The 24,941-nt window shown below is 35.7% G+C and overlaps 1 protein-coding gene across 4 annotated transcripts in view; it reads right to left on the bottom strand.

Moving 5' to 3' along the window:
• LOC135847918 (zwei Ig domain protein zig-8-like) overlaps positions 1 to 24,941 on the bottom strand; it is a 450,816-nt gene that overhangs the window by 107,677 nt on the left and 318,198 nt on the right. For 3 of the 4 annotated variants that reach the window (XM_065367656.1, XM_065367655.1, XM_065367657.1), the window contains one exon: positions 9,533 to 15,783. The exons of the other annotated variant lie outside the window; for it this stretch is intronic. In XM_065367656.1, coding sequence (XP_065223728.1) covers positions 15,668 to 15,783 — 116 coding nt within the window. In that variant the 3' untranslated portion in view covers positions 9,533 to 15,667. Of the gene's footprint in view, positions 1 to 9,532; positions 15,784 to 24,941 lie in introns of those variants that run through there. 4 annotated transcript variants of the gene reach the window in all.

Genomic DNA, 24,941 nt, shown 5'->3' with positions numbered 1-24,941 from the left:
CTCTAATATAGACGAAATCGTCTACTTTTAAATTCTTAACCTGCTCTGTCCATTTTTTCCTTTGCTGAAGGTGGTTTAAATATTCACGGGACCACCTATCCCAAAGAGAATCAGAAATCTTTCTAATTAACTCATAGCGAGTTCTTAGAGGGACATTTGGACGAATTTCCGCTGCAGGGGTTAAAATTGGTCTATGTATGAGAAAGTGAGCAGGGGTAAGAACATTTAGATCGTTTGGGTCATCACTCAGGGGTGTCAAGGGTCTGGAATTAAGGCGAGCTTCAATTTTTGTTACGATTGTTAAAAATTCCTCGTAGGTTAAGATCGCATCGCCGACCGCCTTATTTAGGTACGTTTTAACGCATTTTATCCCTGCTTCCCACAGACCACCGAAGTGTGGTGTGTGAGGTGGGATGAAATGCCAATCAACATAGGAGATCATGCTAGCTGCACCAACAAAGTTAGTGCCATTGTCCGAATACACTTTATTAGGTATACCTCGTCTAGCAGTGAATCTTTCAAACGTTTTTACAAACGATTCACTGGACAAACTGTCGGCAACCTCAATATGTACTGCTTTTGTTGAAAAACATACAAAGAGACATATGTAGGCTTTTAAGAAGGTTTTGGTACGAGTACTGGAAGATCGCAAGATGAAATGCGAACCACCGTAATCTACACCAACATGCACAAAGGCAGGGTCGGGTTCAACGCGGGGGTTCGGTAATGCTGCCATCATTTGGTTTTGTGTTCTCGCGCGATCGCGTACACAAACAAGACAATTAAGGATATAGTTGCGAATGACTGATCTACCATTCACAATCCAATATTTTTCCCTTAAAAGGTTGAATAAAGTCATGGTAGGCGCGTGCAGGTTAGATTCATGAGCATGACGAATAATAAGGAGGGTTAAATGGTTGTTTGGGTCTAACAGAATAGGGAATTTTTTGTCAAAAGAATAAATTGACTGTTCAAGACGACCACCTACTCGAAGGGTACCATCGGCATCTAAGAAGGGGTTTAGTGATCGCAGGAAGCGATCTTTTATAACTTTAGGGTTGATAGAAGAAGCGTTTCTTTTCAAATCGGCAATTTCTTCATGAAAGGCGTTTGCCTGCATTAATCGAATTAGGTTTAAAAGAGCATTTTCACGCTCCTTATAAGTGACAATACCTTTGTACTTCGTTTTAAAACGAAGACAAAGAGACACCAGGTTGAGGAGTTTATTTAGATCCGAAAATGTCTTTACGTAATCGAACACATTTGATACAAATAGGACAGTCGTTTTATTACACTGTTCGGCTGAAACATCTGCTAGCTGTTTCCCTCTAACAAAGTTACTTGGCCAGTCAGCTGTCTCTTTACTTAGAAAATCGGGGCCATGCCACCACAGTGAACAGATTTGGAGTTTTTGTGGAATTAAGCCGCGAGAAGCGATGTCTGCGGGATTCAACTTTGAAGGGATATATCTCCACATACTAGGGTTGGTTTTGAGTTGAATTTCTTCAACTCGATTCGCAACAAATACTTTCCAGGTATCCGCAGGTTTGGCAATCCAAGCCAAAACAATTTGAGAGTCACACCATAAATAGGTGTTTTTTATGGGAATGGTCAAAATACCAAGTACATTTTGGTACAAACGAGAGAGGAGAACAGCTCCACACAACTCTAAAGGGGGAATTTTCATTCTTTGAACAGGCGAAATTCTGGTTTTTGATGTTAAAAGCTTCACAAACACGTTTCCGTGACGATCTTTTGACCTTACGTACAGCACTGCACTATAGGCGTTTTCAGACGCGTCACAAAAGCCATGAAGCTCAACATCATTTGGCCAAAATGCGCGACGTTCTATTTCAATTGATAAAAGGGACAAATTTTCACGATATTTGAGCCACTCTATAGCAAGCTCATTGTCATCTTCAATTGGTGTATCCCAGTCGAAACCAGATAACCACAATTTTTTCAGAAAAATTTTCGAAATTAATACAACAGGGGATAAAATTCCTAAAGGATCAAATAACTTCGAAGCTTCAGAAAGAATTTTTCGTTTTGTCAATGGTAGAGGTGCAGGAGGAATTTTTGCGGAAAAAATATACTTATCACTTGTGGTATTCCACACGAGACCTAGGGTTTTCAGTTCCTCACTACAAATAGGGACATCTTGTGTGAGACTGGTGAGCTTATTTTCTTCCTCACAGGTGAGTACAGAAGGAAAATTACTCGCCCATTTTCTGAGGTTAAAGCCACCAAGTTTTGTCAAGCTGATCATTTCATTTTGAATAATTTTGGCCTCATCCTCGGAATCAGCACCACTAAAGAAATCATCAATGTAAAAATCTTTCATCCGAGAAGCGCCAGTAGGATACTGAGTGCAATAATCCAAGGCTACTTGCTTTAAGGTGCGATTTGCTAACCAAGGAGCACTACCTGTACCATAAGTGACAGTTGTACACATATGGTCACAAATTTCACCATTTTCATCAAACCATACAATTCGTTGAAAATGTTGGTCCTCTTCGTCAATAAACATATTACGAAACATCATTTCAATATCTGCACAAAAAACTATCAGATATTGGCGACTTCTAAGTAGAATTGGATAAAGGTCATTTTGGGTTTTAGGACCAATCATAAGTATGTCATTTAACGAAATGCCATTGGATGATTTTTTTGAAGCATTGAAAACCACTCTCAATTTTGTGGTCAGGCTTGATTCACGCAGTACAGCATGATGGGGCATATAGAAATGTGGTTTTTGAGCAATTTCAGCCTTGGTCAATTTTCTCATGTGACCTAGTTGCTCATATTCGGTCATAAATTCCTTATAGGCTTGTTTTTCGTTCGGTTTTAATTGAGCTTGGGTTATTTTAAGAATCCTAATTGCGGTTTTTCGAGAGTCCCCCAGCTCCGAGGGATTTTTTTTGAACGGCAGGCGAACACAATATTTACCAGAGACCCTGGTCACAGTGTCTGAGTAAAATTTCTCACAAGCTAGGTCTTCCTTAGACATTGTTTCTGAAGCAAGATTCGGACAATCTTCAACTTCCCAAAATTTTTTTAGTTGAATATCGATTGTGGGCTCCATTGAGCAATGTAGGGAGGTTGTGATTGGCTCTAAAAAATCAAGTTTTCCAGCAATCACCCAACCTAATTTCGTATTTTGAGCAACTAATTTGCCCTGAAAATTCTCATAAATGCCTTCAGAAGAAATTTGAGATGTAACCTCAATTCCTAAAAGAAGATCAATGGTACCAGATTGGTGGAAAGTAGGATCAGCCAATGAAATTGCAGCAGGGGGTTTTATTTCTCGGAGATTCGGAGATACCCGCAATTCCGTAATTTTTTTAACGATATGGGCTTGAATTCCTGTGGAATAGCTCGGAAAACGTGATTTTAATTCAAGATCAGCTAATCCATCAGTACTGCCACAATTTGTCTGGCCTAAACCTTGCACAGTTGTGGAATTATTTGATTTTGGCAGATTTAATTGAGAAAAAAACTCTTTTGAAATGAAACAATCTTCGGAACAATTATCGAGCAGAGCTCTAGCAGGTAGATAATGGTTACGGTAGTCTTTGACAAGCACTATCGCAGTGGGTAAAAGTGTACAATAGTTCGTTGTACAGGGTTTCGAACGTAAGGCTATGGTAGTGAGACAGTTAGTGGACGAATCTTTACCTGAAGCAGACGGTGAGACAGAATTCTTAATTTTTTCACTTTTCTTTTCTTTGTGGCACATTAGGGTATTATGACGTTCGTCACAAATGCGACAATTACGTTCATTTCGACAGGTGGATGCAGTATGATTACTGCCAAAGCAATTACGGCATAATTTTTCTTTCAAAATCAAAGCTAAGCGGTCAGATAGAGACATTTCTTTGAATTTTGGGCATAAATACAGTGCATGATTATCATCACAAGCATAGCACTTCGGAAATTTGGTCAAGAAATTATTAACAGGTGCGGAGGTTTTTACTTGAGGAGTGCCTTGAGCAGACCACTTATTTTTTCCTGAATCGGAGGTAAATTTTGAATAACATGATTGTAAAGCATGAATTCGTTTTTCTACAAATTTTCGGACTATTTCTAGTTCAGCAATTTCACTTTGAGGGGCCTGAAGTTCCCACTCTTTCCGTGTGCTGGGATCAAATTTAGAAACGAGCAGAAAAACTAGAATACTATTCCATTTTTCAACAGGTTCACCAATATTTTTTTGGCTATACACGTTTTTAAAAAAGCTATCCAACATTTTACGTAAATTTATAGCATTTTCTACGGTTACATTTTTCTCAAAAACAATATTTTTAATATAGGTCTCAATGAGATCCTTTTTGTTTTCATACCTATCCTTCAACAATGTTCTGGCAGTTTCATAATTTTCGGAAATGGTTTTCAATTTGCAAATACGATCTGCTGCTTCTCCACGGACAGCTCCTTTCAGGTAGGTCAATTTTTCAACATCGGATAGATGAGGGTTGGAGTGGTAGAGGCAGTCAAATAAATCGATGAATTGTGGGAAATCCTCGATTTTTCCGAAAAATGGCGGAAGTGTAATTGCGGGTAGTTTGGCTTCTGGTTTTATTCCACTTGGCTTGGAAATTTCCTTTTGGATCGGTTTTTGGTTCAATTTTAATTTTTTCTTCAAATCCACACTCAAATTTCTAAGTGTAGATTCTAAGGAAATGCGAAGTTCATACTGGCTGTTGGCTTCAGCATCCTCGCAGCTTTCCTCGATTTGGTTTTGGATTTGTGTCAGGTCACTTTTCAGCTCGTTTATGGAGTTGAGCAGTTCTTCTACTTCAACAGGATCGTCACTGCACTGGTCACACTCTGTTGTCAGATGCAGCAATTTTGTCTGGATGGATGCCTGTCGGCGGATGAGCGCGTCCATTTCGGATGCTGGTTGGTTTAATTCCAAACGGTACGTTCGAAATTTGGTCAATTTTTGTGAACAGTTTGTTCACGGATTTTTTTCAAGAATTCGCCGAACGGTACATTCGCGAATTTGGTCACTTTTTGTGAACAGGTTGTTCACCGATTTTTTTTTTTTTTCAAAAATACGCAAACGGACATTCGCGAGTTTCTGATGATTTTATTTGTTCGTTAAAACGATTAAAATTTTACAACTTCGACTTTTCATTGAATAATTTTCCGCGAATTGCATTTTAATTAATTTTCAGTTAAAATACGATCGCGATAAAATTCACACAACATTCGATTTTCAGTTCATGATCACTTCAGTTACGATTGAAGCGATCATCCGGCTCGGTAGGACCATGTTGACGCTTGACGCGTAAGAATTCGAGACAAATATACACGATGACATTTATTTCGAGACTGAAAATATCTCGGAGAAATTACAAAGATCTAGCCTAAGATACACTCGTAAAAACTAGAGTAAAAAGGCGAAATCGGTAGGGTAGTGGACTGTATGGAAGGGTAGTGGACTGTATGGATTGTTAACCAATGAAAAGACTCGAAGAGGGTTGGGTGGGTTGGCTATTGGCTATTTTACGTAAGTATTATTTGTAAGGAAACGTATATATTTTAAGTGACAACTTAACACTTACAATTGGTTGAAATGGAAATCCCAAAACCCAAAACCGATTTAACCCGGAACTGAAACAATTTTTTCAATCCCAAAACGAATCCCAAAACCAAAATGAAAATTTGGAAGAACAAATCCCAAAACAAATCCAATCCTGAAATGAAAAAATTTCAAACCCAAAACTGAAATCCAAGCCCAAAATCATTTCAGTCCCACAGCTCTGGCCATGTTTTAAAGAATGTGTTCCCCTATTTCAGAAAAACTCACTATCTAAGCAGATTTTTAGTATGGTGGGGCGCCAAAAAAAAAGGACCAGCTCAGGGATTCCCAAATACGCAGTGCTAGTCCAATTTTTAAATGAACATGATGGAACAAGGAAATTGAAAAAACTGACAAATCATACCAAGAACCAAAACCAAAACCTTTTCAACCCAAAACCAAAATCTTTTTTCATGAATCCGGAAACCAAAACCAAACACAAAGCTACAAAATTTTGGGTGAACTTGAAATATCCCTTAAAAGGCACACTGGGTAACCGGACACTTCCCCGAATCCACTTTCCCGAAAGACGTTTTCCCGAATGTCAAAATCCCGATTTTTTTTATCCCGAATCCATTTCCCCGAATCCGTTTCCCCGAAAGACCTACACCCGAAAATTGAAAGAAAATTGAGTTTAAAAAATTTGTTTATTTTTAATCTCAGAGATTGATGTTATTACCTAAGGAGCAGAGAGGCATAAAAATGATACTTTTTATGCAAAAAGTCGAATTTTCACTTTAAAACTTTTAAAATTGAATATTTTTTTATAAATTTTAATTTTTAAAAAGAAAAGAAATAAGCCCTTGCTTTGCTTGGGCCAAAGCTTTTGAAAATTTCTGTTTTGAGAAGTAAAAATAAAAACATGTTTTTCTTTAATCACAGGCCCTTTTTTTGCCTGACCCGCGCCCTCCAGAAAGCTTAAGTTCGAGGTAAACTGTCCCCTTTGCCCCACTCTCAATGGCCGTGAGTAGGTACCTATTGTGATTAGAGAAAAAATTGATAATTTTGCTAATATACTAATATGATAATTAAGATCATTTTGAATTTGTAGGTACCTACCTACTCGTCTAACCCTAAGTATGAATTTTAACCCAGTCAACTATTTGAAAAGGGGAGAGGTGTCTAGTTTACACTGAGGCATTCGGGATATAGGCATTCGGGATATGGACATTCGGGATTTCGGACATTCGGGTTACTGGTTCGGGTACACGGCATTCGGGTAAATGGATTCGGGAATACAGAAATCAGGAATTTGTCATTCGGGAAAATGTCTTTCGGGGAAGTGGATTCGGGAAAATGTCCGGTAATCGGCACACTGGGGTGAATTTCATCCAACCGGTTTTCCGTTGCGTTACGCTGGAAGGAAAGAGTGCTCAGGTAGTAACAACTATTGGTACATGTGTGTGTATATCTTGCGCTTCCATTCCGTTGTTGAGCATATTGCATACTTTTTTATTTTAAGGGGCAGAATTTTTTTATGATGAGTGAAATAAAAATTATTTTTGAATGTTTGCATTTTTTTTGCCCCTTAAATGAGAAAGATAGGCAAGTTGTTGTATATAAATTGGTAGAGCATGGATACATAAATATTTACCAGGTGGTAGTTTCATTCCAGCCGCTTTTGATTGGCCACAAAAAATTGTCAAAAACTATGAAAAATAATGGAATTCTTTCAAAAAATTCTGCCCCTTAAAATACAAAAGTAGGCAATGAGTCAAACATGTCAAATGAAAGGGTGAACATTTACGCACATGTATCAGGGAGCTATAATATCATGTAACTCGTCAGTATAGCGCAGGAAATTCTTGAAAAAATATCAATTTTCTATAGTGCCATTAAAGGGTTCGCCTTTCTAATGTAGACTCAGAACCCAAACTGAATCAAAAATAATTTTGGGTCAACAGCCCTAGTTCCTAAACATTCAAAAATAATAATAATGCAATCTTTCCTTGATGATGCTGGAGAATTGGGATTTTAAATCTATAAACCAATCCCTGGGAAGTGAGGACTTGATCATAGATCCAAAATTAAATTACCACCAATTGGGACGCTCTCATATGACTTTTTTTTCAACGTTTCATCCCCTTCTTTATTAAACAATAATTGTGTATGTATTTTTCTTTTTTCACATTTATTTTAGTTTGTAGGAGTGATTCAGGTTTGTGCCTTTGTGAGGAGCATTTTTTTTATGAATCATGAATTGTGCCAAGTTCACCAATTTTTTTGAAGATCTGTAAAAAACAATTTCTCACAAATTTTATGGCACTTTTCATGGCGTTTAAAATTTCATTTAGGAAACACTAGCGCTGTACTTGCTCGCAGGCAATAAAACATCCGTATAAACACTTTTTTTGCAATTATTCTGACAAAAAAATATACAAAATGTACATTTTTTCATTCATGTTTAGTAGTTGTTTAAATTAAGTGAACTGAAAACTTGAAATTTGATTTGATCAAAATTTTGAAGTATTTCAACCCTTTCTAAATAAAAGTTTCACTGATAAGAAAATGTTATGAGATTGATAAGAAATTTCAACGTCTTCAGTCTAAAAGGTTTATAGAAACTCAAATCGTAGGTAGATATTTTTGGGTGGGGAGGGCGGGTGTTAACTGAGACAATGCATGCATACAAAAGATACAAAAAATTACTTTATCCCCCTAAAAATGGTCCTATTTTAAGGACTTCTGTCCATTCTTCTGTTTGCCTGAGAAGCTCAAAATTTTTCTCCTCCGAGTGTCTGTAAACAGATCCTATGGGGCTAAAAAAAAAACGCATTTTTCAAAAATCTATGCTACACCTCGTTTTTGAAAAAATGATCAATACCTAAAAGATAGTTTGTATTTGAAATTGTGCATTAACCTAAGCCAAATTCTGACATTCAGATTTTTTTGCTTTTGATTTCTGTTCGATTTGGCAACCCAGTATTTTGTGATAAGATAAATCTATTCAACAAATGGACATTTAGGTGAACCTCCCACCTTCTTTTTTTTTTGACATTCCAGGCGTTTGAGTATTTTTTGGCCCCAATTTTCTGGTTTACTAGTCAAGGTCAACCAATTTCAGAACAATGAAAATTAGTTTTGTAAGATCATCTCAAGTTAAAATGGCTAAAAACTGATGTCTCACTTCGGGGAAAAAAAATTGAAAAAGAGGGAAAGCAGAATGGAAAAACAGAAGTTTAAGATTTTCATCTCCTGTATGGGCTCATATCTCTTCAACACTTGGTTTGAGCGCTAAAACAGTCTTAAAATCGTAATCAGCGCCACTAAAAACCATACAATCGATATGCATGATAGTTTTTTATCATTATTTGAAATTTCATCCCTTATTTTGACCCCAAATCACCCCATTTTCTTGAAAATCGTATTTTCAACATTTTTCTCATCAAAACTTCAATTTTATTATGAATAAAATTCCTCGCCATATTTTTTTTTAGTAAGTCAATTTTACACCATAGGGTAGATTTCAAGGGTAGTAAAATAGGGGTGAGTTTGAAAAATGATAAAAAATCGACATGCATATCGATCACTTGGTTCTTGAACACGCTGAATTCAAAACTGAGGTCGGTTTTTCACCACGGTGAAAAGTTTTGGAAAAATATACCGATTTGGGGTCTCTTTGCATTCTTCTCGATCAGAAAATGACTCGGATCCCCAAAACAGCAATACTTATCCTTCCTGTTTTGACATATTTTTCAATTTTTTTTGTTGCTGTCCCCTCCCCCACAAGCTTTAATTTGATGTACAAATACATAATTATAATACAAAGCTAAAAACAATACAGAAGCGTATTTCAAAAACAATATCAATACCCCTACCTCGAATCATCTTCTGGATCCAACTCCATTGCAATGGTATCCATATCTCCATTGTACCAAATCCAATCGCAACCAACGTCCCACACAGACCCCTTTCCCCCACCATCCAATAAAATCATAAATAAAATACACATATATTTGGTTTTTATTAAGAATAAACTTCACAACAGCGACAACGGGTTAAAATATTATGTAAAATATATACAAAGGGAACTGGTATACAGAAAGGTAAAAATAAATAACGTATATGATATGCGATTTAAAAATTACCATTAAAACCGGATACTCCATTATGCTTAAAAAATACATAGGTAGCATTTTGTAGGTATAAAACTACACAAACGAAGTATTGAATCCTCAAAAAAGAGCTTAAATCAGTCAAAAAAAATCCCCGACCTGCTCAATACTTACATCACACTCTCGTATACATTTTTCTTTACAGAAAAGAAACAGAACCAAAAAAAATAAAACATGGGAAAATACAACCACACCAGCGCAAATCACTGATAAAAAGTTACTGTCGCGTCGCCGCCATCTCGCTACTTGCGGTAATTCGCCTTTGAAAATTAATTGAAGTGAAAATTTGCTTTTCCTTTATTCGTAAATTTATTTCCTTCTTTATACCCTTGTTCTTTATTTTTTTCAGCGCTCTTTTTCTAACGTTAAATTTAGGTAAAAGCGATTGACTCGTGCTACTTTTTCGTCGTCGTTCACAGCCTTATACATGCGGAATATTTCCACTTTTTTCTTCTTCTTCTGCTTCTACTTCGTCTTTCTCTTCTCATCGTTCTGCCACTATAAGCTTGTAATCTTTCACTCGAATTGCCGAGACCGTAATCCAAATACGAATTTCCGAAACGTTTTGACATTTTTAAGAGACAAATGCCTATTTCCAGCGAAGAATGTACGTTAGATTTTTTCCTGCTGTACTTTCTCATCGTCGTGTGTGATTGTGTACGCGTGTAAATGTGAGTTAAAGTATGTCTATGTACCTTTCTAACTGGAGTGAATTATATATTATGTTCTTCTCTATCTGTGTGCCTTTTTTCTCTCCTTTTTTTTCCATCCCTGGTTCACATCCTTATATACGTACACTTTGGCTTATAGTCGTACTTATCCACTAAATGTGGCTACAATGACCGAATGATTTAGTGTTTTTTTTTTCGACGAGAAAAAAAAAGGTTAAGGAGTCTTTTACAAGGGTGCGTGTAATTAGATATGGGGTACGTGTCGTATTGCAGGAATTGTTTTAGAAGGGGTTTTATGGAAAAAACCTGGTGTGAATTGAGTCCATTAAAGATTTCAAATCAAAAATTTAAGTAGAAAAATGTTTGAAATTATTACGGGATTCTTTACTTTACATTTCAATTCAATTCTTGACCATCTGACTCTTTGCCCGTGTAAATACGCTCGTCTATTTTGAGATCTACAGAGATTAAAGTGAACCACTGTCGGCCATAAATTTTCCGAACAATATAACTTTTAATTTTCAGCAAGGTAAATAAAATTCACGCAATTCCTGTTCAAAAGAACTAAGCGAAATGGTCCATAAAATGAGTCTGATTATCATTATTTAGGATTTTTCATTTTCATCCTCAATTCATAAAAAAAAAAATCGAATAAGAAAATCGTAAAAATTCATTTCAGAAAATTATTATTGTTCTTCAAAACTCGAAAAAAGTTGAAGCTTTGAAACTTTGACCTGACGAGGTGGAGAGAAACCTGCATCAAATTTTGAAAAAAGTTTACCCACTTCAGCAGTATACAGGGTGTCTGGGAAATGAGTGTATCTATTTCAAACCAACTAGAACCAAAAGTCGATCAGGGACCTCCAATTTTGATCAATTTTTTCAAAGAAGGGAGGAAATTGAGATCAATTTTTCATAATGAACATACAATTTTAAAGCTGACAATCAGGAAAAAAATTACAACGAAGACTCTTTTTTCACTTCATTTTTAAAAATCCAATTTTTAAAATGGAACCTGAACCCTCCGAGGAACACAAATCTGAAGAACTCATCAATTAACCCCTTCCCCTTGCCTTCAAATACTGAAGCTAAAAAAATGAAAATGACGTGTGACACACCGCTTGTCAAGTTTCAAGAGGCACAAAATCAATTCATCAATTAATTCTTCAAATAATACGTACAAACTCTCAAGAACCCTCCAAGCCCCCATTTTGATTTTTTTTTTTTTTTTGAAAATGAGGTAACTTGACATGTAAATTTACACACTCAACACCCCCCCTCCCTCCAATTGGTGCCTTTGAACACAAAGCATCAAAAAACTGAAAACGAAGTGTAACTAGTCGTTTGTCAATTTTTTTTTTTGGGGGGGGGAGCTAAGTACAAAAATGCACTCGTTTTTCAAATAGGGGCTTTCAGAGTCTCTCTGATCACTACTTTTGAGAAAAAGTTCAGAAAGTTTGAAAAATGTGGTGTGACATGCTCACTAAACCAGTTAATCGTTGCTAAATATTTATTCATTTTTTCGACTCAAACTCTTTGAGCTCCCCCTACCTACCAATGCAAGTTCGAAAATCCACTCATTTTTTGGGAAACAGTAGCTCATGCCCCAATAACATAGCATTCAATTTTGAAAATGAGATCAGAAAATTTTGAAAATTTGGTGTGACATGTCAATTTTCATCAATTTTTGACCACCGAATATCTCAATTACAAATTTCACAGATTTCACTTTTTAATGTCCCTTCAGTCACTCCTTCTTTAATGGAAGGGGGAGGGGGATTGCCTTAATTTTAGATTTGTCGTCTATTCCCATTCGGAAAAATTAGTTTCAACTTCCTCTCTGCAGGGAACATCTCGGCCCCCTCCAATTCTTGAAACTTGACAACAGTGTTCAAATGGAGGTTTCTCAGGTGCACCACTTCTTCATAACTTCCCAAATACTTAATCAGAATGTTGAATATCAATAATTTTCAAAATTTCAACATTTTCCTGACGAATTTTTACCAAGTGGGTGTGATACGGTTGATCTCACCCCCCCCCCCCCAACTGACAAGGAAAGGATCACAATCTGGTCAACATTTTTTGATTTTCATCAATTTTAGACCACCGAATATATCAATTAAAAATTTCACAGATTTCACTTTTCAATGCCCCTTCAGTTACTCCTTTTTTAATGGAGGGGGGGGGAGGTGATGCGGTTGATCTCACACCCCCCCCCCCAACTGACAATGACAAATTTTAGATTTGTTGTCTATTCCCATCCGGAAAAATTAATTTCAACTTTCTCTCTGCAAGGAACATCTCGGCCCCCTCCAATTCTTGAAACTTGGCAACAGTGTTCAAATGATGGTTTCTCAGGTGCACCACTTCCTCATAACTTCCCAAATATTCAGAATGTTAAATATCAATAATTTTCAACATTTTCAACATTTTCCTGACGAATTTTCATCAAGTGGGTGTGATACGGCTGATCTCACCCCCCCCCCCCCAAAAAAAAAACTGACAAGGAAAGGATCACAATCTGGCCAACATTTTTTGAACCGAATACAGGAGAATTGAAAAAATCTCCCTAAATATGCCACTAGCAAAAAATTTCAAGGGCTGAATTTAATTTTTGATTTCTTGGAGAATTTTGAAAAGTTTTAATTCGACTACCTTCTCATGAAAAGAAAATCAAAATTTGATCAAATAAGCATAAAAAGCTGAAATTTGCTTTGTATGCTATTTTCAACTTCACGAGTCCTTTGTTGATGGTTTCCAACCATTTGGGAGCCTCCAGCAGATTTTTTGATTCTCCAGTTTTCGAAAAAAAAAAAAACGCTGTAAATGGGGGTGAAAATGAAATTCATGATCTATTTATGAATTAAGATTTTCCATTATTGTAATATTGTTTCGACTGATTTTGGCACACTTCTCAAAATCTTTTTGTGCCCATTTAAAAAACAAAACATTTTTGCAAACTCATTAACGAAAAAAGCCATTCATACTCGGTGAATTTCATTTTCACTATTTTTACAGCATTTTTTTAAAACTGAAGAATCCAGGAGGGCACTGGAGGCTCCAGAATGGTTCAAAACCCTCATCAATTGACTCGAGAGGTCCAAAAATGAGTTACAAACAGTTCAGCTTTTTACGTGAATTTGATCAATTTTTGATTTTTTTTCATTTAGAAATAAGCTATAAATTTTAAATTTTTACAAATTCTCCAAAAATTGTAAAACAAATTTTAGCGACTAAAATTCATTTGATGATCTACTTTGCCCTCTTTCAATTTTCTTTTTTCAGTTCAAAAATTTTTGAACTGCTGAGAGTAATTTTCATCTTCCCCAACATTTTAAAAAAGTTTAAAAAATCATTTATTCTGAAAAAATAACTTTCAAACATCTCAAATTGTAGCAAAAAATATGATATTTTTCAAAAGTATTTTTTGAAAACGTAAACATTGAAAAAAATGACGTATTAAGGTGTTTTTCAAAAAAAAAAACAGCACTGTTCAAAATCATCTGTCTTTCAATTCTTCAAAAAAATAATTCAAAATAAAAATTTTTCATTTTTCATGTTTTTTATTTTCTCGTATTTTTACCTACATTTGAAGTCATGCAACATGCGTGTTAATGAATTCCAAGGGGAGGAGTTGGGGGGATTTGAATTCGCCATTTTTTACGAATCAAATTCAAACTTTTCCAGACATCACAACCGCTATTTTACTCAAAATCAAGATCAAAACTCCCCACTTTCAAAACAGAAATCCAACAACGAAACAAAACCACCGCAAATCATCATCCTCCATCTTTACCCCCTCCCTCCCCCTCCTTAAACCAAACTAAACCCATCCAACCACCAAGAACTCCGCCACAACTCGTCTTTAACAACTCGACAATGGATTTATTCGATGTTCGCTATCATTTACACCATCTGAAACATAATTTGTGTACGTACATATAAACGTAAGGCAAGGCAGTACACACAACAACCCATATACTGTACAGGCCACAGACAAAACGCCATATCTCGCCAAAATCCCAACTATAACCACTCGAACTGATGAATTCGAAATCGTTGGAATGATAAAAACATCACACTCAGCGTGATTCAAATTGAAAAGCCTGGAAATTTGCGAACGAACCCGCTCGTATAATATGTACCTGCCTATCCTATCCTACTACATAACAATTGGATTAAATTTAGGACTTGTTCGAGCGCAGAAACGTGATAAAACCGTGTATTTATGTCGAATAATAACGCATCAAATGCTGGCTAGGTACCTTATTTACCCTCACTATCCGAGCCACTGGCACGGTGCAGGGAATAGTGAACACTGAACAGGGATTTCGAGTATTTAACGCATTCGATATTGTGTTACGACGACGACGACGTATGTCTATGTAAATCGTATTATAATGTTCGTCACAGTGTAATTACTCCATTGAGGTTTGATTTAAACCCAAGATAGTGTTCAGAATGTCTCACCAGAATACGTACAACCTCTAATTACAATCGTTTTCCAATATTTTCTCGTCTCTCGTCAGACTCACATAGGTCTTTTTTCCAGCCAATAAAGAAAAAAAAAACACAAATTGTCAAAGATTCAATACTTCGATGATAATGAAAAACAATCGTGTAACATCGACGAAAAAAAAAAACCAAAAATAAAATTACACAAACGAAGAAAATAACGAAACAGAAAAAAAAACACTTCAACAAATGTGTACAACGTTTAAGAAGTCGACAATGTAAACTTAATGGCGCGTAATTCGAATTAAAGCGCGAAAATTACAATTCAACAAATATACACAAACCCAAGACCGAAAGGGCGACAAGGCGTAAGTTTTAAAAAAATACCATCGAAAGTTGCCACCAAGTTATAGTATATTCTTAATTACGTGCAACTTTTCCCTTCAAAGTGAGTATTTTTTTATACACTCGGACGCTAAATTAAAAAAAAAAAACGAAAAAAAAATCTCGAAAAAATTTCCTCGATTTAGAAAAACAATTAATGAAAAATGAACGAACAATTGGGATGGGTAGGAAACTCCGCGGAAAAAGGGGAGGGGTAAATTACAAGATATAAATACACTAAGAAAAAACAAAAAACAAACCATTCGTTTTAAACGACAAAACCTCTCACAGAAAAAATCCTCATCCTCGATGCTGCGATCAACTCGTTATTTTTAGAACACATTACAAAACACATTTATTTAAAATGTAGGTAAGGTACCTCTTCGTCTTCAGACACAATTCGATAAGAAAAATAGGTAATAAAAAAGAAAAAAATTGGTAATTTTGTCCTTGTTTTAACCCCCATTTGCCAGGGTAAGTAATAACGTAATGGACACGATGAAAGCGCTCACGACTGGCGAACACATTGGCATGCTTCCTTGTCCATGATGCATTGCTGCCGGATGCTCACCTATAAATTACAAAAACCAGAATGCTAATTCACTGTTTGTCGAGTTGTTTAAAGGTGCCTTTAGCTTACAATATGTGCAAATATTTACAAAGCAGACGGCGGTTTAAGCGTGGAGGAAAAAAAATCTACACAAGCATCGCCAGCAATCCGAGCTATCTGCTCGTATATTTTATTCCAAGTATAAAGCGAATGGTTTAAGAATACGGAGCCACAGGGCGAAGCGACGCGACGAGAATTTGTGGATTTTACCGAAACAAAGCCGTAAATCTTACAAAATGTAATTTCAATATTACTTATTAACCGTTAACCGCGATATCGCGGTAATAAGCCTAACTTTGCGACGACCTTTACCTTCGTCTTCGCCTTCATCGCCGGCTGCAAGGCAGAGCATTTTCAGCATCTTGAATAATTACCTCATCGTCGTCGTTCTCTATCGTTTAAGGTTTGCTTGGTCGAGATAAACAGTGTAGAAAGAGAGAGAGAGGAAATAGGGATCAAATGTACGAGCTTCTCGTACTTCCTTAAGGGCGCCAGCATCCAAGACCCTTCTGTTTCGTGGCCTTCGAATTAATCGGATATATTTTCAATACGATTCGCCGTGTTACCAAAGCCTCGGTCGGTTTAATGCTCTGACCAGCGTGGAGCGTATCGATACCTTTTAATTATATTTCCTTCATTAACAGGCGAAATTTCAACCCTAATTTTATACCTTTTATAGAGCGGTACAGAGTCGACGATCCGTTTAATTATTATATTTTACGTGTTGAACGAACGGACCACGATGATGACGATGCGACGCAGGTACTCGCGCGAATTTATAAAGAGTATCCACTCGAATTTTCCATTTGCACTTTAGGTATACCATACCCATACCTTGTTCAATTATTCTCACTGTTTCTCTCTACCGGGTGCGAAATTAATAAATCAGGGTGTACGCGATGCCCACTTTGAAAGCTTGAAAATCTCTTAGCATTGTTCTTTCTGCTTAATAGGTGCATTTTCATGCAGTATTTTATTCTCACTCCCCCTCCCACCATCACAAATGTCTCAGCAGTTGTCATCTTAGCATAACCCACTTGACATAATTCAAAGTTGATTTTTAAGACTATTTGTACCTAATACATATTGTAAGTTGCACTAAAACATAAAAATGTATGCAAAAAATCAAAAAAAAAAAAAATTACTGAACATCTTTTATATGTATTATATTCGGGGAGGCCACTTAAGGATAAATTGCACCCCCCCAATCGATCCTCCGTGGCAACTTTTTTCTTAAAGGGAACGTCCTAAGGAACATTTCTAGCCCTTGTACTCAAAAAAAAAGTGACCCTACTTACAAAATGGAGGGGCCATTGATTGACAGGTCAGCCGAAATCGCAGATTTTGTGTTCCAATATAGGACTTGCACAAAATTTTTTAAACTGTACAAAGGTAGATCAAAAGATCAAGCAAAAATTCATCACCTGTCAAAATTTCAAGTGCCAAAGTGCGTTTTTCGAATTCTGATGAATTTTTGAAAATCAAATTTAGGCCAAAAATGAGGGAAAATAATCAAAATTCTACCAAATTGACCAAGAAAGCTGAAATTTGGGATACACCCTATTTTCGACATGCCAAATCGATTGGAAACTGCTTCAAACCGTTTTGAGCAGTTCTGAAGCCTCCAGCAGATTTTTGAAACTCGAAATTCACACAACATTTCACCAAAATGGAGTTGGAAAGCTGAAATTTATTCGGCAAACTAATTTCAGTACGCTACGAAGTCAACTGCAGGGGGATTTCAAGTCGTTTTGGAGCCTCTGGCGACTTTTTGAAAATTACTGGAGCCTCCAGTAGATTTTTGAACCTTTAAATTTACTAAAAATTTCATCAAACGGAGATAGAAAGTCAAAATTCATTTTGCAAACTAATTTTAATACGCTACGAAGTCGTCTGCTGGCGGATTTCAAGTCGTTTTGGAGCCTTCAGCCACTCTTTGAGAGGTCTTATGGTGTTTTTTGGAAAATTGAAACTTCCAAGAAGTAGCTGGAAGCTTCAAAACCATTTAAAACCATTTGAAACCACTATGTAGTCGACTTCATATCGTATTGAAATTAGTTTGCGAAGTAAATTTCAGCTTGTCCACTCCATTTGGTAAAATGTTGGGGGAATTTCAAGTTTCAAAAATCTACTGGAGGCTCCAGCAATTTTCAAAAAGGCGCTGGAGGCTCCAAAATGATTTGAACCCACCCGCAGTCGTCTTCAGAGGGTGTTAAAATTGGAACGTAGAGTAAATTTCAGCTTTCCATCTCCATTTGATGAAATATTGTGAAAATTTAAAGTTTCAAAAATCTGATGGAGGCTTCAGGAATTTTCAAAAAGTCGCCGGGTACTCCAAAACGACTTGAAATCCCCCTGCAGTTGACTTCGTAGCGTCTTGAAATTAGTTTGCAGAATAAATTTCAGCTTTCCAACTCCATTTTGGTAAAATGTTGTGGGAATTTCGAGTTTCAAAAATCTACTGGAGGCTCCAGAACTGCTCAAAACGGTTTGAAACAGTTTCCAATCAATTTGGCATGTCGAAAATAGCGTGTATCCCAAATTTTACCTTTTTTGATCAATTTGGTAAAATTTTGATTTTTCCCCTCATTTTTGGACTAAATTTGATTTTCAAAAATTTACCAAAAATCGAAAAACGCACTTTGGCACTTGAAATTTTGACAGGTGATGAATTTTTGCTTGATCTTTCGATCTACCTTTGTACAGTTTGAAAAATTTTGAGCAAGTCCTATGTTGGAACGCAAAATCTGCGATTTCGGCTGACCTGTCAATCGAAATTGCCGCAATTTTGTAAGTAGGGCCACTTTTTTTTTTTAGTACAAGGGCTAGAAATGTTCCTTAAGACTCCCCCTTTAAGAAAAAAGTTGTCCCGGAGGATCGACGGGGGTTGCAATTTATCCTTAAGTGGGCTCCCTGACTATTATAGAAATTCTTCATTTTAGATCTTCTTGTCAACTATTTCAATGATACATATTTTGATATACCTAATGAAATTCCCAAAAAATTTTTATTGGAAATACTTAGATATTCAAAAATAAAGAAAAAAAAATCACCAAAAAAAATGACTAAATTTTTTTTTTTTAATTTCCGGAATAATTCGTTGGGGATTTGATATTCAACACCTGGAATGATAAAAAATTTCAAGTTTTTTTTTTACACAGCGAACATTTTTAAAACTTATCTAGACTAGCAAAGATACCGAACTTCTGAAAATTGAAATCAGTTGTCTCAATAACCCACAGTCAAATTTCTTGATAAACGCAAATGATTTTTGAGAGAATCATCAACCGTTGTGAAAACACTATTAACATTTTTTTCCACAGATTTTCTTCTAAATTTAAATTTTTTTGAAAAAAGGTAAGCATTCAATGGTAGATATTTAAGAAACAAAATCTTCTTGATGACCTGCGTTTCCTTCTATATTTATTGGGCAGCTTATTATGGACTTTGAGGTAAGTCAATGTGGACAAATTGAAATCAGCAGCCACAAAAACATGAATTTGCTTTCCGAAGTCGTAATTTAAAAATATTTCGAAATCAACTCTTTCCCATCCCCAATTCTTAATATTGGGGTCAGTGAAGAAATCAAAATAAAAACATCAAAATCAACGGCCCTGAAAACCTATTTTTAATGTATGCCACCCCACGTTGAAATGTGGAAATATTCTCGAATCAACTCCCTCCCTAATCGTTGGAAAAGTTGGGTGAAAAAAGTGCTCAAGAAAAAAAAAATAAAGAAAAAAAGTCTGGAGTTTAAAAATCCTCCTCCACCCAAATTGAAAAAATGTGGAAATTTCGACATTTCGACCAAAAAAGTGGAGAGGCGAAGAAATTTTAAGATTTTAAGTGGTTTTTCTCTATTATTTTTAAAAATATCAACTCATTTTCTCACAACAAAATTTAAAAATCAGAAATTATTGTGATTTTGATTCCCGTTATTTTCTTTTAAAGAAATAAGAAAGTGTATTTTTATTTTTATGGATACTTTACGTTTACAACTCAAACTTTCATACCCATATCACCACTCCTCAAAAAAAATGTTGATAGCAATCCCTCCTCTACCACAGATGTATGAAATTGGGTCTCACCACGGTAAGATCAAGCAAAAATTCCAAATTAGCGACCTTGAAAGTTTTGAATTTCATTTTTTATACCCATTCAACCATTTTGAAAATTTTCGAAAGAAACTCTCCACATGCCCAATTTGAGACCCAAAGTAAAATTAAAAGAAAAAAAATCAAAATCAGTGACCACGAATAAATTTTCAAAAATTCATTTTTTCCAATACAATGTACACCGGAAGGGATCAATTTTTTTGAACTAGGTATGCAATTTTGTATTCGAATACTTTCAGAAATTCAGATTACGTATTCGAAAAGCCAAAATAATACATTTAGAGTTCATCAATTGGAGAAAATATTCATGATAATTTCTAGCGAAAAAAAAAAAAAACGTTTCTCGTTTAAAATGTCCTTTTTTTTTAATTTTTCAAAAGTTCGAAAATTCGCCAAAAATCCAAAAATGAACTTTAAGATCTGAAATTTTAGTTACGAGAGTTTTAGGGCATGCTCTTTTGATCTAAGCTTGTATTTTCAAATCGGAGAGTGCAAGTTCAAAAGGTCCCCAGTTCAAAATAATTCAAAAAATCAACCTTGAATCTTCTACGAGATTTTTTTTCAAAATCACATAAGTATATGAGTATGTACTGCTTCATTTCCTATAAGTTTAATCGAAACTGCTCTGAATTGATCATTCGATCAGAACTCACCACAGCAAAGTACACAATCGTGGACCAATTTCTCGCTAAAATTTACCAAAACTCTCACCCAACAATAAATTGTTTTTCGAGAATCAAACCGAACAAAGCACCTAACTGTTCATTCCACTACTTGAACTTCAAATAAGGATGAGTACAGAAGTACTCCTGTACTCCACAACAGTTCAGATACTCGTACAATAATACGAAGCACACTCAATTCATATCCCTTCTCTCCTCCCTCTAGCATTCCACCATACCCTATTTTACACCCGAAATCCACAGCTATGTTATACTATAGCAGCGCACGTGGACAGTAGATTTATTTGGAAACGAACCGGGGTCGAAATTAAGGCCACTGTCAGAAACACATCCGTACCGGAGAATCCGGGGACCGGGAAAAAAGTTGAAAATTTCCCAAGATAAGATAAAGTTACCCGTTCAATGAATTATTAAGCAAACTACCATTTATAATTTAGCCAACGGTCGAAAGCAGCCTGCATAAGGCTAGCAAAAGGTACCTACCTACCTACCTATACACATATAAGAAACAGAAACGAGCAACCACAATATTGTGCTAGCGTTCGAAATTCCGAACAGAGCTCGATACGTAGGTAATACCTACCCTTCTAGGTGGTAGTATGAGAGTATACCTACGAGGCCGATTATCATTCGATAAGAAAACACCACTACAGTGCAATTACCACCGACGAATAATTATTCGACAGACCATTAACGCAGGTTTGCATGCCAAATGCAAACAAAACTCGGCTCCATGATTAATATCAACAATAAACAATTCTTCTATAGGTATAGCTGTATATGTATGTACAAGTGTACGCATACACACAACACACCAGTGCAACTTGTAAACAAAAGTCGCTACAATAGCAATTCTCTACTCAAATGAGGTAATTTTAATCACGTTATCGCGTCCTAGACGTAATTATTCGACTTGTTCTCTCGCATGTATCAAGTTTTTATTCATGCCAAACCCTCTTATACGTAGGTATAGGTACTCGAAACCCTACAAATATGGAAACCTGCCTGCCTCCCTCCCCCCACACTTTTCCTCAACTGCGTCGAATCCATCAAATATTCCAACTTTGGAGCAGCTTCATCATCATAATCAACGTGCACGCAAAACACCCTATAAGAACACTTTATCGTCTTCTTCGGTGCTTTTGAATTAATTTAAAATCAAACTATTAATCGGATTAAAATTGAATAAAATTCTTCTCGAATAAGTCTCGCGACTTGATTAAGGGCAAATTTTTCATCCACTTATCATCTCACATGCTCGTATATGCGACACTTGCCTCTCGTATTCGTCAACTAATTAAAACTTTATTATACCCGTACGTAGGTATACTAATAAAAGCTATACGCTATGTACTAAGTATATCGCGATTTAACAATATATGCTAATTTATTCTTTCGTTAAATACTTTCTCGAGACGATTTTCTTACAACGATTAACATACGTGTCACACGTACTCGTCGTAAGCCACCCTTTTATTGTAATATAGCTGCGTCATCGTATAGCACACTTATCAATCCCTTCGTTATAGTACGAATACGCGTGAAACGTGATCTTACGAAGTACTATGCTCGTACACTTTTCAGGCTCGAAGATAATTTGGTTTTTTGTTGAATATAAAGCGCTCTCATCGTTGTCGTTTTTCTCCATCCCCCCTAGCTTTCCCCTTCATCCTTCAAACACATGCCTACGAGACGTACACACACACACATGTGTGGGCATATCGGGTATAAATTCTTCCTTATAACAGAATGCTTCAACGCCATTCATATACTCGTAATAATACTTGTCGACTAAAAATACGGCCTGTTCTTCTGTGTAGGTTAGGTTATACTATAGTGTAACATGAGCCCTTTCGAGAATACGTTGTAGAAGCTGCGAGTCATCAAATATACTGCTCGCGTATAATGGCTTGTCTAACCTTATTAAAGAGGCAGTCAAAACGGATATTTACCGAGGGTGGTAATGAATAAAGATTAAAATATTTAACCCGACAACCGCGAATCCTTCGGCTTGAAAATCACACACAAAGTACGCGAGCGTGGGAGTTTTCAGGCATAGAGAGAACATAGCGTAGGTATAGTGTTTGAATTAATTTCAAATACTAGCTATAGATGTACCTAATGCACGTGAGAGCGTATTACCAGCTTTGAGGTACTTTTTTTGCAGGAGGTAGGGAGGGGGATTTGAGTGAAGATTTTCGAAAAAATTCTGATGAAATTGCAACCTAATAAAAATTGTTTTTTTCTATCAGGGTGGATGATGAAAAACATTCTGTGAAATTATATTAAAAAATTAGATGAAAATAATTTAATTTATAATCTTGAAAAATTTTCAAGATTTTGGTGGAAAAAATTTCTAGACACCCGGTAGTGACGTTTGTTCAAAAATAATAGTTTATTTTCTGTTTCGAAATCGCTTTGAATGAGTAGGTACGTATGTTTTTTTTTGTTTTTTTTTTTAAATGAAAGAATTCCAAGATATGTGTACTTTTGGTTTTTTGAATGATTCAAAATGATTTGAATACAAGATTTATAGTTTTTAAAAATGATCCATTTTGGCCCACATTGGCAAAAATATTGATATAATTTCGCTTTGAACATACCAACTCACGTTTTGCTCATAAGCAGGGCTCGGATATTCTTTCCCCAAAAAACCCAAAATATGCGCTTAAATATTCCCTAAAAAACGCCAAAATATGCTCTAAAAAGTAAAAATATTCCCTAACGATATTGGGTATCGTTTTACAGGAAAAATCAATTCCTATACGATTTTAGTAATATTGTTGTGTAATACCAAGAATTTACAAACAAAAATGCAAAACAGAGCGTTTTAAAATCACGAAAAGGTAATTCTAGTTCCATTATTAAAGGATAAAAAACAAAATAAAACGAACAAAAAAATAAGTAGGTACGAATGAGCTATTGCCAGTTTTACAACAATATAGTAATTTGAAATTGGGCAAAATATTCCCTAAAAACCGCTAAAAACGTAAAATATGCTCTGAAAACGCAAAATATTCCCTAAAAAATGCCAAAATATGCTTTAATATGCTTTTATAGTGAAATATGCCAAAATATGCTCTAACAAAATAGGCTCATTTGACTCGAAATTTCATGAATCGTGGAGATAATTGAAAAATTCCCAATCCTCTATGTATACAAAAAATATGCTCCAGCATAAAAATCCGAGCCCTGCTCATAAGCGTTCTGTAATTTTTCTGCGAAATGTAGGTACATTATTTCCTTAATTTTCATGTTATTATCATTTGTGTTAATAAAATTGCATAACCAGTTTGCCGTAAAAACGCTTTCAAACTAGTCCACGTACAGAATAATGGACTCCACGATCACGTTGAAGATTTTTTACTGTTTTTTTTTTTTTTCATTACACAGCATCTTCTCAAGTCACCTTACTTTTTACCCAGCCTTAAGATGAGGAAAAAAAGGTGAGGAGGGGAGGGGATGGGTGGTTCTTGAAAATCATGCCCATGGGAAGTATCCAAACCAGCATGGAAATTTGTGGACCTAGGAGGAGTCGAAAATACATCGCCAGAAAAAATTTCAAATGCTAAAATTCTTTTTTCAATTTTTTGTCAAATTTAAAAAAAATCAAATTCAACTTAGGTATTCAATTTGAAAAAAAAAATATGATCAAATTGACATAAAAAACTGAAATTAACTTAGTTCGTATCCTATTTTCAACCTCCCAAATCGATTGGCGATAGTTTGGAACCATTCTAGGGGCTCTGGCGGATTTTCGGAGTCTCCAGTTTGAAAGAAAAACCCTAAAAAAGGCTATAAGGTGAAAAGTCAATTCAATAGATACCCACCTATAAAATCGAATTTACGAGAATTTCATCTTCACTCTATTTACAGCATTTTTTTGAAAACTGGAGAATTCGAAAATCTGATGGAGGTTCCAATGGACACAGGAGGTCGAAAATAGGGCACAAATCAAATTTTGACTTTTTTCATGAAAAATGAGCCAAATTTGAATTTTTTAAAATTTTTCAAAAATCAAAAAATGAAATTCAGCATTATAAATTTTTTATTCCAATGTATTTTGGGGCTCTCCTTCGATTCCCTCTTGTCTGACTTGTAGTGGGAGAAAAATACACGCAGTTCTCCCACTTATGTGGGAGAAAAATATTTTTATCCATCACCTACACTGGGAGAAATTTATACACGAAAAGTTCAGTCACCTTAATGGGAGAAAATTTTCCTGTCTCCTAATTGGGAGGAAAATTCTCATTCGCCATAGCAGCAGAATATTTTTCTACCCCCTAAGCGACAGATTTTCGGTCATTTTAGTGACCAATTA

The sequence above is a fragment of the Planococcus citri genome, chromosome 5, assembly GCF_950023065.1.
Source record: "Planococcus citri chromosome 5, ihPlaCitr1.1, whole genome shotgun sequence".
In the NCBI taxonomy this organism is placed as follows: domain Eukaryota; kingdom Metazoa; phylum Arthropoda; class Insecta; order Hemiptera; family Pseudococcidae; genus Planococcus; species Planococcus citri.
Note: the sequence above shows the minus strand (reverse complement) of the source record. Positions and strands in the feature narration are given on the sequence as shown.